The sequence below is a fragment of the Copadichromis virginalis genome, linkage group LG22 (assembly GCF_057382275.1).
Source record: "Copadichromis virginalis isolate Kocher_CV1m ecotype Utaka linkage group LG22, C_Virginalis_male_GT1.1, whole genome shotgun sequence".
Taxonomy (NCBI): Eukaryota; Metazoa; Chordata; class Actinopteri; order Cichliformes; family Cichlidae; genus Copadichromis; species Copadichromis virginalis.
Genome location: NC_140638.1, coordinates 10,290,268 through 10,304,536, shown reverse-complemented (window position 1 = coordinate 10,304,536; position 14,269 = coordinate 10,290,268). Strand labels below are relative to the sequence as shown.

Sequence of the window (14,269 nt, the reverse complement as noted above, 5' to 3'; positions counted from 1 at the left end):
CGCCAAACGTCAGTGTTTACATCAAGAGAACGGAAGTGGTTCAGGCAACATGGTAGAAATGTGATGTTCTGTAGCTGCGGGAAGAATCATTTAAAAGTCATTTTTCATAAAGTCGCCTTCATGGAAAATAAGACATAAAGCTGACTTAATGTATTTCGTGTTTTTCCCTTTGAACACCTAAGTACTGAAATCGTTTGCTGAAATGTCCACGCTTGCGGTAGCTACGCTTCATCAGGCTCTGAGGAAAAGCTTCGCGACACTTGAAAGCAACCAAAAAGTATGGAAGAGTGTTTTAGCCGAGTGCAGCCCTCTGATGGTGTCTCTCGGGAATTTGGCGGAGCAGTCGAGAGCACTGTCCAACGTGCAGATCTCCAACACACCGCTCAGAGGTTTTCCTGACCTGGAGGAGAGACTCCGCTTTAAGCTCCTTGAAGCAACGGATATAGTGCTGGGAAAACTCAACGAGAAGATGTGAGTAAATCGGCTATTATATCTGATGAGGATGCTGCGTTATTGGTATTCACATCCAACTATGTATGTTTGATCGGACAGGAGTACAGCTACATCCTTTTTAGTAATAAAGATCAGTTTATTTTTTTAGTAAGTAAATGGATCTTTGGAGAAGAACCTTATTAGTACCAGTTTGCAGAAGCTGCTCAGAGTATGCTTAAAGTATATATTATACTATAATTTTTATCTCACCCTCCCTTCTTTCCTTTCCTCTTTCTTTCAGGTCTTCCCTCCAGTCTGCGAGGGATGCTATCAGTAACCAGGTTGCTTCAATCCTTCATCTGTACGAGCAGAACGCACACAGTTTAGATCTGCTTGCAGTAACTGAGGGATCAACCACCACCCCGTCGGTTGCTGACATGCTCGAGTGGCTTCAGGATGCTGAGCGTCACTATCGGCAACAGTATCCTTTTCTCTCTTCAGTTTTGGATGTTTATGTTATATACTGGTATTTTTTTCCCCTCAACTCTTGTGTTCAGATTCCTGAGGAGGAAAACTCTGCTTCAAACACTGAGAGCAGATGACCTCTCTCTTCTGGAATCTGCTCCCCAAAGGTGGAACTCATTGGAGTCTCCCAGTGCTGAGGACCACATCACAGGTAAAATGTATATGACTAGTATGTCTGTGAAGGTTCTCAGTTATCCACTTCATTGTAGTCTAAGTAGCTTGGAAAGAAAAGCGTCTGGACTTCTTTAAGTTGCTTTGCCCCTCTTTGGGGGGATACTCCCACTGGGTTTAAATCTGGGACTCTCCACCATTTGACCCTTAGAACTGAAGAAGCTTCTCGGATGAGAGGTGAAACGTCTTCAAGCAACTTAACTTTTCTTTCTAAGCTCCTTAGATTATATGACCTGTACTTCACTATACCATTCAGTTCACATCTGTAATTAATGCTGTATAATGGACTAGTTCTTTCAACATAGAAAGAAGCTGAAGATGTTTATAAATGTACTTAAATCCAGAACAACACAAGTACTGACAGACTGTCGTCTAGCATATATCTAAAGTCATGTAAAGATTTGAAAACAATAGATTAGAAAACAACTGTAAAAACATAATTCGGGAAATATTATATCACGGCTTTAAACTTAAACTTTTTTCCTGTTACACTACAGGGCGTCTTTAAATATTCTTTTTCTGTCACGTATAATCAATCATAAAGGGACCTACCTTTATGGCCAGTATTCATAACACTTTTAAAATTCAGCTCAAGTAGCAAAATTTAACTTGATATAATTTCACTTTTAATAATTGAGTACACATTGGCCAGAGACCAGTGCTCTGATGGATCTAGAAGTGACTGTTATTTATTAAACGAATTATCTTTCTCTCTTTACTTTTCAGATACACTTTGCAAAGTGTCTTTCTTTGTGGAGTCGCAGTGAAGATTGTTAAGGACTTACCTAATCGTGAATATAACTGCATTTTAATGAAGACAATGAGAAGAAAGAGATCCACAAGAATGACTGAATCTAACTCCACATTGACTTGAACTGATGCACACAAACGTCGCTTGGAGGACAATGGTGCAGTGAAAGCTCCTGGTTCAAACCTCCTGGTTAACTGTTGGTTTTTGTGTGGAGCTTGCATGTTATTCCTGAGCCTGCAGGGGTTCCATTGGCTTCTTCCCACAGTCCAAAAACACAAACTTGTATGTAAATTGGATGCCTGGATGTGAAAGTATAAATAGTTCTGTCTTCCCTGATGAACTGTTAAGCCCAGATAGGATCAGCAATTAAAAATGGATGAGTGGACTTAAACTGCTTCTAGATCTATTTTGAAGGGAAACCAGGGTGGCCTAAAAACTACAAATAAGTATTTACAAATAATGGGGCCAATGTAAAATATTGATTTATCTTGAATTCAGTTTGGATGGATTGAAATGTTTAATCCAGTACGTATGAGAATTTTGAGCACAAGTGAAATTAAATGTATTGATTGAACAGAAATTCTTGGTGTGTGTGTGTGCTGTTTTATTAGCTACAAAACTAGCAGTGTAAAAGAGACTCAAGAGCAGAATAATATCAAGTATAACAAAATGTACAGTGGGGCAAAAAAGTATTTAGTCAGCCACCGATTGTGCAAGTTCCCCCACTTAAAATGATGACAGAGGTCAGTAATTTGCACCAGAGGTACACTTCAACTGTGAGAGACAGAATGTGAAAAAAAATCCATGAATTCACATGGTAGGATTTGTAAAGAATTTATTCGTAAATTAGGGTGGAAAATAAGTATTTGGTCACCACAAACAAGGAAAATCTCTGGCTCTCACAGACCTGTAATGTCTTCTGTAAGAAGCTTTTCTGTCCCCCACTCGTTACCTGTATGAATGGCACCTGTTTGAACTCATCATCTGTATAAAAGACACCTGTCCACAGCCTCAAACAGTCAGACTCCAAACTCCGCCATGGCCAAGACCAAAGAGCTGTCGAAGGACACCAGGAAAAGTATTATAGACCTGCACCAGACTGGGAAGAGTGAATCTACAATAGGCAAGCAGCTTGGTGTGAAAAAATCAACTGTGGGAGCAATCATCAGAAAATGGAAGACATACAAGACCACTGATAATCTCCCTCGATCTGGGGCTCCACGCAAGATCTCATCCCGTGGGGTCAAATCTAACTAAATTAAACCATATCCCACTTTTAAAGAAGGTAGAAGATGATCTGGCTAGATGGAAATGTCTACCCATATCACTCATGGGAAGGGTTGCCGCTATAAAAATGATGGTCTTACCAAAAATAAATTATTTATTCTCAATGATCCCAACTAAACCGCCACAAGATTGGTTCAGATCTCTAGATTCATGTATGTCCAAATTCCTTTGGAAAAATAAACCCCCACGTATAAGCTTAAAAACACTACAAAAGACCAAGGATAAAGGAGGACTAGAACTGCCTAACTTTCAGCACTACTTCTTAGCCAACAGGCTTCAGTTTATCTCAGGATGGCTAAAACATACCCTCTTAGATGAACCTTGGCTAGATGTAGAACAAGCACTTTGCAATAATCTAGAGATCTCAGACCTACCATTTATCAGCTCAAACATCCAACGACATGAATGCTTTAAAAGCATCAACATCAGCTCTTCTCTGACAGCATGGTGGGAGTTTCTAAAATTGACGGCGTCTTCATTAATCCCATGCAAACGTACACCTATCTGGAACAACCCTGACATATTACAAAACAATAATATGATAAACTTTCCAGATTGGAGTGGTAAAGGAATCAAATATTTAGAACATATACTAGAAGGAACAGAATTTATTTCATTTGACGGACTAGTTACACAATATGGAATCAACAAGAAAAGATTTTTAGAATATCAACAAATTAAATCCATAGTAAAAAAAAAATTTAAACCAGGTCAAGTTGAACTACAAACCCCACCAAGTGTGTTTCAATTTCTTACTCTTAAAACCCCCAAATTACTATCCAAAATATACAGAATGCTTTCTAAAACAGATGAATCAATATCACTTCCTATTGCAAAATGGGAAGCGGATTTATCAGTTAACTTAGACCTAAACTTCTGGTCTCAGATTTGCTTAAAAACCTTTCATCTAATTAGAAATCCCAGTCTTCAATTAATTCAATACAAAATATTACATAGAGTGCACTATACAGGTCATCGGATGTTCAAGATGGGCTTTACGTCTACCAACAACTGCTCACACTGCCAAACCAATTCACCGGACAATTATATCCACGCTCTTTGGTTCTGTCCACCAGTTCAGAAGTTTTGGCGCGAGATATGTGAAGACTTATCGAAGTGTCTGAAATGTAACATTCCAACTTCCCCCTTAGTGTGTTTGTTGGGCAGCTTAGATAATGTCACTTCAGAAAAGAATATAGCCCATATGGTTTTCACTGCCCTATGCATAGCCAAGAAAACAGTCCTCATGAACTGGAAAAATAAAAATAATCTTAATTCTAACCAATATAGAAATTATCTATTAGATTACATTAGTCTTGACACAGCCTCTGCCACCACATCAGATCAATTGCTCTGGGCTCCTTTGATCAGCTCCATCACCTAGTGGGGGTGGGGGGTCATAGTTTGGTCCCGCCTTCACTGTTGTGATTGGTGTGGGGGTAGGGACAGGCTTAGGGCGTCGGGGGGTTCCCCGGAGGCATCTTCCTTGGGGGGCTCAACCCGGGGTAGCGGTCATGTCCGGTTATGGGCTCTGTTGGCTCTCCGGTGACTGTTTCCTCGCGGCTGCGTGCAGCGGGGCTAGGGGAGGGTCTGTGCTGACGGACGTGGGTTACTGACCTGGTAGCCTGGCTGCCCCTGGGTGGGTCCGGGATGGGCGTGAGGTTCTGGGGGCGCTCCGTCTCTGGGCTGGGGCCCGGGCCGGGCCTCGGGGGCTTGGGTCCTGGTTGGTGTGTTGCCGGGGTTGTGGGCGGGTGGGTGCATGGGGGCCCACCCCTGGAGCAGGGTGCCGCCGGTGCATCGAGCCACCTGGGGGGCTCTTCAACTGGTGGGGGAGATGGTCACATCTTGCAGGAGCTTTCCTCTCCTCGGGAGCTCTCTCTGCAGGAGGGGGAGATACAGGAGAGGTGGAGGAAGATCTCAGCCTGGGTGTTTATTGTCTTATGTAGTCTGGAAGATGAGTGGATGGTGGGGTGGGTGCAGTTTTCTCTGTGGTGGGGTTGGGTGGACTGTCCCGGGCTCTGTGGGGCCGGGAGGCGCTGCTGCACTGGGCCCCGGTCTGGATGGGCCTGGGCCCCCTTTCCCTGGCGGGTCGCGGAGTATGGGGGTGCCTACTGGGGTCAGCGGGGGAGCTGGCCCCAGGGAGAAGTCACTTGCCCCTCCCTTCCTTCCCTCCCCATCTCCAGCTGCCTCCCTCTTCCCGCTCCACCACAACCACCCACACATGCAGGACCTTGGAGTAGGGGTATGTCACCAGGGTGCAGAGGAGGCTACCCCCCCCCCCCCCCCCCCCCCCCCCGTCCCCTTCTGGCTGCCTCTGCCTCAATTTTATCCCACAACTTAGACATTCACATTACTCACACTCTCATTACACATACATATAGGATCTTGGGGGTGGGCACGATACACGGAATCCAAAGTACCATCAGGGTGTACACCCCACCCCTGGCGTCGTTGCCCACCTCTCAAGGTTAAATACACGTAGACATTGAGGGCTAGCAGGAGGGACCATGCGCTTACCTGCTGCTCTCTGGCAGGTAGCTCCATGCCCTCCTGGGTTTTAAATGCACCTTAGAACACACATGCATCAACACTACAATAAGCGGGTGGAGGGAGGTTTGGAGTCTTCTCTCACCCCCGTTCTCTGCGACCTGCTGGAGCAGGGGGGCTAGGAGGAGGAGTTGGCCGTCCGACTGCGGTCTGGAGTGTGGGGCCTCCCTGCTGCTGCGGAGTCGGGGTGGTCTGCCTCCCCCCACCGCAGGGAAAAGGGTAACACCACCTGGGTCTGGGTGCAGTTCCCCCTCCAGGGGTAAGGGTACCTAGACCCGGTTTGTAGAGTACGCTTGGGGAGTGTGATCGTGTGTACAGCGTCTCTTTATGTCTGTCTCCACGTTGGTTGAGTGTGGAGTAAGTGCATATGAGAGCATGAGGGTGGGAATGGATGTTTGTAAATGTGTGTGCCTGTATGTCTGTGTCTATATGTCAGGTTGGGTGTCAGGCGCCACCTCTCTGGGGACATCTCAGGCCCTCCAAGGTTTGGAGGCCTATCTCCCCCTACCACCACTTCCCCTGCCAGTGGCGGACTCCCTCAGGTGTCGGTGCGTTGGTGGTTCTTTGTGTCCGGGGATGGGCGTCCAGGTACACACCGGCTCACTCCTTGGCGGCCGCTTATCGGGGCCTGGAGCCTGGGGCTCGCTCGGGCCACTTCAGAGGTGGGGTGCCCCCGGCCTCTCGGCCTGGGGCTCGGTCACTCAGGCACGGCTGGCTGCCGGCGGAGCTCACGGGCGCGTCACTGCAACTCCCCCTGGCTTCTGCTCCGCGGCTGCTGAGTGAGCCCTCATCTGGGACTCTCCTCAGCTCTTTCTGGGACAGTGGCGCGGCTGCCCCTCTGTTGGTCTTCCTTGGTCTCTTGTGTTCTGGGGGCCTCTGGATGTCTGGAGTTTTGATCTCCTCCATACCTGCTTCATGCCCTGGAGGACGGGGCTGTGGCCCCCCCACACCCTCTAGCAGATCATTACATGAAGGAACCTTTTAAAAAAACAAGCGCGTCCATGCTCACAGGTGTACACACGGGTGATCACACCCACAAACTACACCCTTTTTGGCTCCTACCTCAAAGCACACTGTGTTCTGTTGATCTTATGTGCTGCACAATAATGTTTAACATTTAGTATTTACTGTCATATTCCCATATATCATTGTGATGCTGTTTATTCTATTACTCTTGTTCTCTTCTGCTTGTTTTCTTTTTTCTTTCTCAGCAGGTGATCCAGGTGATTGATATATGCATTTTTTTTCTTTTTTTTTTCTGCTCATTCTGTTGGTTTTTGTCTTTTGCCCTTCTCCCCCGTCCCTCTTCTCAGCTGTTTCTCTTTCCCTCTTTCTTTCTCCCCTTCTTTCCCCCAGTCAAGTCTGTCCCGTATTCAGTAAGTGAAAATAAAATAAACACTAAAAGGTGAATCAAATGGACCATTATGGCAAGGCTGGGATGGTCAATTTGGTAAAGTAAATCCGTTGGGCATCTTTCTTTGCCTTTAGACAACAATTCTGATGGCAAAAGAGCCAAACGGGACAGGCAAAAAAAAAAAAAAGAAAAAAAAAGAGAGAAGTAAAAAAGCGCAGACAGCATAGGATCAGTGAAACCATCGTATTGTTACACATATATAAGTTCACAGAAAGCTTTATTTATTGTAGAACATAGCTTGTGTACTGCTAAGTTAAAATGGGAGAAGTGTATCATTTATCAAACCTTTTTAACAAGACTGTTTTAGGGATTTATAATCAAGTATATGTGTTGTTCTTATTAGGATTTCGCCTACTTCGGTATCAGTTTAAATGTATTACTAAGACATACACAGAAAGAGAGAAAAAAAAGAGAAGAAAAGAAAGAAAAAGGAAAAAAGAAAAAAGAAAAAGAAAAGAAAAAAATGTACAGGTATGTATTTTCTGCATCACCAAATTAGTACATTTCCATGAGTATATAACACTTAATTTAGTGGTTTTAGTGAGGTACGGCTTAACAACTTACACATATTAAAAAGTATTCTCCTAGAAACTTAAAACGTAGTCTAATTTAAAGCTGAGCAAAAACATGATACTTTCTTTTACTTCATTACTGTACTTAAGTAGAACTTTGAGGCATCTGTACTTTTCTTACAACTTTTTACTTTTACTCACTACATTTTTAAACATATATTTTTGAATTTGGATTAACGGATCTGACGGGAGTTATTATTTCACAGTATTTCATCATCTAGCTAGCCCTACAGAAAACAAGCAGGTAATTTTAAATTAAGAGTTTCTATCAGCTCAGCTCAGCTCACTCAACCGTTTGTGTCTCCAGTTTGTGGCACAGTGTGTTGCTAGCTAAAGGTCCAGCTACTGTATTTGATGGAGAGAAAAGAAAGAAAGCTAATTTCGCTCAGAGATGGATAAAGGTAAGAAAGACGACACGAGAGGAAGAAAAGAGGTTAGAGTTAAAGGTAAGGAATGCTCAGTGGGGTCTGCTACACTGGAAATGTAAAGCTTGCATGTAAGTCCTTGTGTTTTTAAATCAGATATTGGGTCTGTACATGCGGCATTGTGTGTTTTTCGTATTGTGAAACATGCTGCAAAACAAAACGGAGGTAGACTGTGTTATTTAAGGCTCAGTCAGCTTTGCATAAGAATAGCTGGTAGAAATATTCCTCAAGGAGCTTTTTTTACCTTTTTACTTTAAATACATTTCAGAGCTGGTACTTTTTCACTTTTAGAAGTTTAATTGGTGCTTCAACTTTTACAGGAGTTTTTTTTTCAACACTAGTAGGTGTACTTCTACTTAAATACAGAATGTCTGTACTTTTTTTGGGTTTGTCATATGCATGTCGACAGAGTGACCCTAAATAGAACAAAAGTCCAGCACACACAAAGAAAAGCAACTACTTCAAAATACTTTAAGCACACTTTGCCAGATTTTTTTTTTTTAATTTCACAATTTTCTGACTTAAGTAATCACTGCAATCTTCAAAACACAAGCCATCATTAAAGCCATCATCAAGTCATACTGTTACAGCAAAGACTAAAGGCTTTCTTCAGGCACTGCTATGACTCAGAGAACAGAAAACATCAAATCTCAACGTACTGAAGACAAACATGACAAAGAGATATACAAAATACGTATTCATAAATATATGTTTGAATTTATACCTTAAAATTCATGATCTTTGTACCATTTTTAAGAGTATCAGCTCTTCTGTCCTTCTTCCTTTCCTACACATACTCCTTCAGTGGTAAATTATTAGAAGTGATAGGCTTTGGGAAATCTGGTGCTGTAGCAGGTGAATTTGCAAAACTCCGCCCTATGTAGCCCCTCCGGTACCTGCCTCCCCTCTCCATGAGCGGGCAGGTGCTGCTCAACACAGCTCCGCTGATCATGAGAATAACCGCAGCCGCCCAGCCCAAATAAATAGCCTGGCCCAGCTCTCTTTTGTACATCACAGGCACGTTGGGGTTGTAGAAATCCTGGATGACTGTATTGGCAGTCCAGGAAACTGGAATTAATACGCACAGGCCTGTCAAAATGAAGAGAACTCCACCTGAGAGCGCTATACCCGCCTTGGCCTGGCGATCGTCCCCGGCACAAGTGGTGCACTTCATGCCGCAGCAGGACACGGTGCAGGAGAGCCAGCCCATGAAGATGGCCAGACACATAAGAGCACGGGCTGCCTGGATGTCGGGAGGCAAAGCCAGCATGGAGTCATAAGTCTTACACTGCATGTGACCCGTGGTCTGGTAGATGCAGTTCATCCAGATCCCTTCCCACTTGATCTCTGAGGTCAGGATGTTGCTGCCTATGAAGGCTGAGACCTTCCACTGAGGCAAGGCTGTGACAGCGATCGCCATGATCCAGCCGGTCACCGCACAGGTGAAGCTGATCAGCTGCATCCCGGTGTTCACCATGATGAAAAAACTGGATGTGAAGCTATTTCTTAATGTTTAATTTGTTCTCTGTCTTTAGCTTCTTTGACAAGATCTTTTCCTTATTATCAGTCTTCCAAGTTGTTTTTTATTTAAGTGTTCTTCTCTTTTCCTTTTGTTGTTTGGCCAAGCGTCTTATGGTCTTTGCCCTAATGTCACTTTGTCAAAGTCATGTTCTTCTCTTTTTCTTTTCCTTCTCAACATCTGCTCACAGTTTCCACTTCCACGCGTCTCAGTGCGCTGCGTTATCCAGAAGTAATCGCTTGCTTTCCCTCAACAGACACCCAGCTTTTCAGGGGATCAGAGGCTTGCGCACTTTCTCCTCCTTTTCAAGTTTGAGTCGGTGCATTATTGAGTAGCCAATACCTGTGCAGCCACCTGTGGCAGCCTGCAGATGTGGGATCAATCAGGCTTTATAATGCAGGACCGGTGGAAGAGAGATCTCTGCCAGGAGTTTTTCTTTTCTTTTCAGTGGAAGTGCTTCTTTTTTCCTTGAACTCAGGACTCCTGAGCTGCTGTTTACTTCAGTGTCACTCTTGGTTTTGGTGTAGCCTTACCTAGATGGATCAGACTGATATAACCTGATACCTGGATCCGAGGCTACTGATGATGCTATGAGTGTATCCTTTCACAGGAGGTTGAATATAGTGACTCTCAATTACACAGAATAAAACAGCGTAGCTTTTTACCTCCTGGTCATCGAAAGCCAGTTTCTACTCCTTATGCTTCCAGAAGGATGGACAAAATATGAACCGTGATCAACCTAAAGAGGGTACTCCAGCCTCCTTTTTCCTCCAAAGAATCCCAAATCCACATTAAGCCTCAAAGCAACGGGTTTTTGTAGTCTTCGTCCTCTGAAAGAACAGCTTTCCTGTAGAAAACAACCTGCAGAATTTATCTTCAGACACCGCTGCTGTTGCCAGCTGAAGTGTCTCTTAGCTGACAATATATGGCGCTGGGGTCCAAGCCTTGATGAGGCCACTTCAGGCTTCAGCTGCTGCACAGCTTCACCCTCCCTCAGCCACTTCCTTTAGTAGCAGTGCAGCCCAGATGGGTCAGTCCAGATCTAACAAGGGTATAAATAAGAAATCAGGCCTGCAAAGTCAGACTTCTGGGTAAGTAGAGCATAAGATCCCTCCCCCTTACCTTCATCCCCTCTGATATCCAACCTGTGGAAAGCACCACTGAACCCCACAAAAAAAAAAAAAACACACAATAAAACAGGCGAGTGGGAGGGAGAGGGCGAAAGAGGGTGAGACAACAAAAGGGAGGGAGGCATGGGCAAACTCAGGATGGAGCGGTGTCTGTAGGTGGATCAGCTAACACAAAGACAACATGGAGTGGGCTCCTACAATGGGGATTACAAACTCTATTGCTCCATACCACACGTAATTACGTGAATTTTAAAGAAGACAACACAAAAATAGCTTTCACTTGCCTCTTTTTGTCTGCAGCGAAAGGGCGAAGCAGCTTTTCATGGTTTTATTTTTTTGACTGTGGATAAAATGTTGTGAGGCTACACAAAAAATAAATAAATAAATAAATAAATAAATAAATAAGAGATCACAATTTGTTTGGGGTTTATTTTCAAATTCACTTAACTGCAATTTCTTACTAAACACTTTCATGTTTTTCAGTTAGACACAGACTACTGAAACATTAACAAGCTGAAATACCAACTGCAGTTATTATGGTGAATTGTTTGGCACATAAATAGCTGGGGGCAGTGTAACAGAAGGATCTGACAGCAGGTCTTTGTTTTCATTTCAACATATTTTCCACCCAAGAAAGAATCCTTATTCCCTCTGCATTTGGCCTTAATGGTGTGTTGTGCTGATGAATTAAATATCGTGGCATCAAGATCTGTGGTTCAGGTTTCCTTTCTTCTGTAGCCTCCGCTCGCCTTGGTAACAGTGGTCATGACAACCAGCCGGGACACAGGAAATGCAGCGGAGACAGATGATACACAAAGGGGGGGCAGAGGAAGGTGGCACATACCGCTAATGGCGAGTCACAGTGAACAGATAAACAGACAGATGTGTGTGTTTGAGTTTTCCTTTAAGGGAGCAGGCGGCAGTGAAATTACTCTAAACTTAAATCTTAAATACACATGGGAAAGACAAATACTTTAGAGCTTAAATTTTGAAAATATGGTTTAATGGTGGAATGCTTCAAGTCCTAGCTTGGGACTTTATAAGCAACCAATTCACTATCCCAGGTTGATTGCTTGCGTTACAGGTTGCATTTGCTGACTGCTGACCTCTTTACCTGAGGTGCACAAATATAACAGGCAGCCACCTGGTTATTTGACCAGTTCCTTCTTAGTAAATGTTGTGTTGTTGTTTTTTCAGTATATAGTAATGCATCTTAAAAAAAAATCTGAATATCATGAAAAAGTTTAATTCTTTCAACAATTTTCTTCAAAAAGGGAAACACTGATATAGTCTTTATTCATTGCATGCCTTTTAAGCCTGCTAAGGTGTTGTTGAAGGTTGATTTGATAGCTGCCATAACTTGAGATTTATAATAGTTGTCACTGTGGGCAGTGCTAGGTCCTGCTGGAAAAGGAAATCAGCATTCCCATAAAGCTTGACAACAGGTGGAAGCAGAGGTGTGGACTCGAGTCACATGACTTGGACTCGAGTCAGACTCGAGTCATTAATTTTATGACTTTAGACTTGACTTGAAAAAATGTTCTAAGACTTGTGACTTGACTTGGACTTTTACACCAATGACTTGGGACTTGAATTGGACTTGAACCGGTTTACTTGAAAAGACTTGATATTTTACCCCAAATACAAAATTTAACATGCATATTATATAGAGATTGAAAATGTGACGTCATTCACGGGTAGAACCGCAAAGGATTCTGGGAACTCGTGGCAAGCGGTACTAGCGCACGCAGGCTTTCAATTAAAATCAGTTATACGGCGATAAAAAGAAACACAAGAAGCCGTTGTATTATTAACTGCAATAGCCGGTCGCATGACAGCCACGGGAAGCCGACGGGTAAAGAGATCGGTTGTTATCGGATTACCTCGTTGAAGAGAAATTGTTCGAGCCATGTTTCCGAAGTAACAAAGAGGCGACTGGATTGCAGCCATTCAAAGGTCAAATATAACGTCCCAGAACACTCCAGCTCACAGGTTAGTCTGCTCCAAGCATTTACACAAAGGTCAGTCTGCTGTTGTAGTTAATGCGTCATTTTTCTTAACATAATTGGTGATATAGGTTACAAGCAAGTCTGGCGCTGAACAGAAATTGTGGCGCTATGCTCCTTTATTTATTGTGCATAAATAGTGAATTGTCCTGACAGAATATTGTGTTTCGCTTCTGTTATTATGGTACATTGACAAAAACATATACTTTTATTCACAGGATAAAACAGGTTTTTTGTATCACTAATTGTCCAGTACGATTACAGCATACAGTATTATTGTCACTGCTACATTTCTGTGATGCTACCAGAAATTATTTCCACTACTAATTAATTACCGTTGAGCTCAAAGGTCCTATTAATAAACGGTTAACGAATGTGTATTTATGACGACGATTTGTGAGACTGGTAAACTTATGATACGTACGATGGTCTTTACTTTCTACACGGTGCATTTCAAGGTCCTGCACCCATCCGTCGGTAAACTGTACCTGGGCTTGTTGCAGTGACCTGAAGTTACTAAACTTCATGAGTGTATGCACTCACTCCAAGAACCGTATGATTATAAATATGCATATAAATATGCTACAATGAGATAGCTGACTTCATCTAACTAGCAAATGTTGTCCAGGCTACGTTGGTGATACAGTTTTTTTTAATGTGTATGATATTTTTGTCATGCGATTTTAAAGCTGGTCCTACAACCGCATCCAAGAATAACATGCAGCTTATCTCAGAACTGTCGGTGAAAATTATTCTTGGAGCTAAGTTTAATTGAGCTGCATTTTAAAGAGGTGCAATTTCACAATTTGTGTATATTTTCTAAGTTCACTATTTTGTCATGTGTTGAGAAAAACACAGATTTTAAAATTACATGGTCTAATATTTACATTTAGCATAACTGCAACATTATTTTTTCGTTGTTTTTTTTTTTTTAAAGACTCGAAAGGACTTGAAATTCAAAGTTTCAGACTTGTGACTTGACTCGGACTTTTACACCAGTGACTTGAGACTCGACTCTGACTTGCCTGACATGACTTGAGACTTGCAAAACAATGACTTGGTCCCACCTCTGGGTGGAAGCATAAAGTGCTATAAAATCTCCTGGTAGACAACTGCATTGACTTTTTGATAAAACACAGTGGACCAATCAACCATCAAAACCCACCAGCACTTGATACACAGACCACACTCTCCACTTTTCCTCCAGAAAAGCGTGGGCGATCGTGGCTCAAGAGTTGGCAGTTTGTCTTGTAATCGGAAGGTTGTCAGTTCGAGCCCCGGCTCGGACAGTCTTGGTTGTTGTGTCCTTGGGCAAGACACTTCACCTACTGCCTTCTGGTGTTGGCCAGAGAAGCCCATGGTGCGATATGGCAGCCTCACTTCTGTCAGTCTGCCCCAGGGCAGCTGTGGCTACAACTGTAGCTTGCCTCCACCAGTGTGTGAATGTGAGAGTGAATGAATAGTGGAACTGTAAAGCACTTTGAGGGTCT

The 14,269-nt window shown here is 43.2% G+C and overlaps 2 protein-coding genes across 2 annotated transcripts; one reads left to right on the top strand and one right to left on the bottom strand.

Annotated features, from left to right (window-relative positions):
- The first annotated feature begins 19 nt into the window (after nucleotides 1–19).
- On the top strand, nucleotides 20–2,453 carry airim (AFG2 interacting ribosome maturation factor). The gene is made up of 4 exons (XM_085446175.1): nucleotides 20–471; nucleotides 734–913; nucleotides 990–1,108; nucleotides 1,855–2,453. The coding sequence occupies exons 1-4, from the start codon at nucleotides 203–205 to the stop codon at nucleotides 1,893–1,895; spliced, it is 609 nt and encodes a 202-aa protein (XP_085302301.1). The 5' UTR covers nucleotides 20–202; the 3' UTR covers nucleotides 1,896–2,453.
- Nucleotides 2,454–8,894: 6,441 nt separating this feature from the next.
- cldn35 (claudin 35) lies at nucleotides 8,895–10,551 on the bottom strand. The gene has a single exon (XM_085446285.1). The coding sequence runs from the start codon at nucleotides 9,599–9,601 to the stop codon at nucleotides 8,912–8,914; it is 690 nt and encodes a 229-aa protein (XP_085302411.1). The 5' UTR covers nucleotides 9,602–10,551; the 3' UTR covers nucleotides 8,895–8,911.
- Between the last annotated feature and the right edge of the window lie 3,718 nt (nucleotides 10,552–14,269).

Excerpts from the sequence above, each read along its gene's own strand:
- airim (XM_085446175.1), top strand. The coding sequence starts at position 203 with ATGTCCACGCTTGCGGTAGCTACGCTTCATCAGGCTCTGAGGAAAAGC. Across the intron at positions 472-733 it reads GGAAAACTCAACGAGAAGAT|GTCTTCCCTCCAGTCTGCGA; the intron begins GTGAGTAAATCG and ends TCTTTCTTTCAG. Across the intron at positions 914-989 it reads GAGCGTCACTATCGGCAACA|ATTCCTGAGGAGGAAAACTC; the intron begins GTATCCTTTTCT and ends TCTTGTGTTCAG.
- cldn35 (XM_085446285.1), bottom strand. The coding sequence starts at position 9,601 with ATGGTGAACACCGGGATGCAGCTGATCAGCTTCACCTGTGCGGTGACC.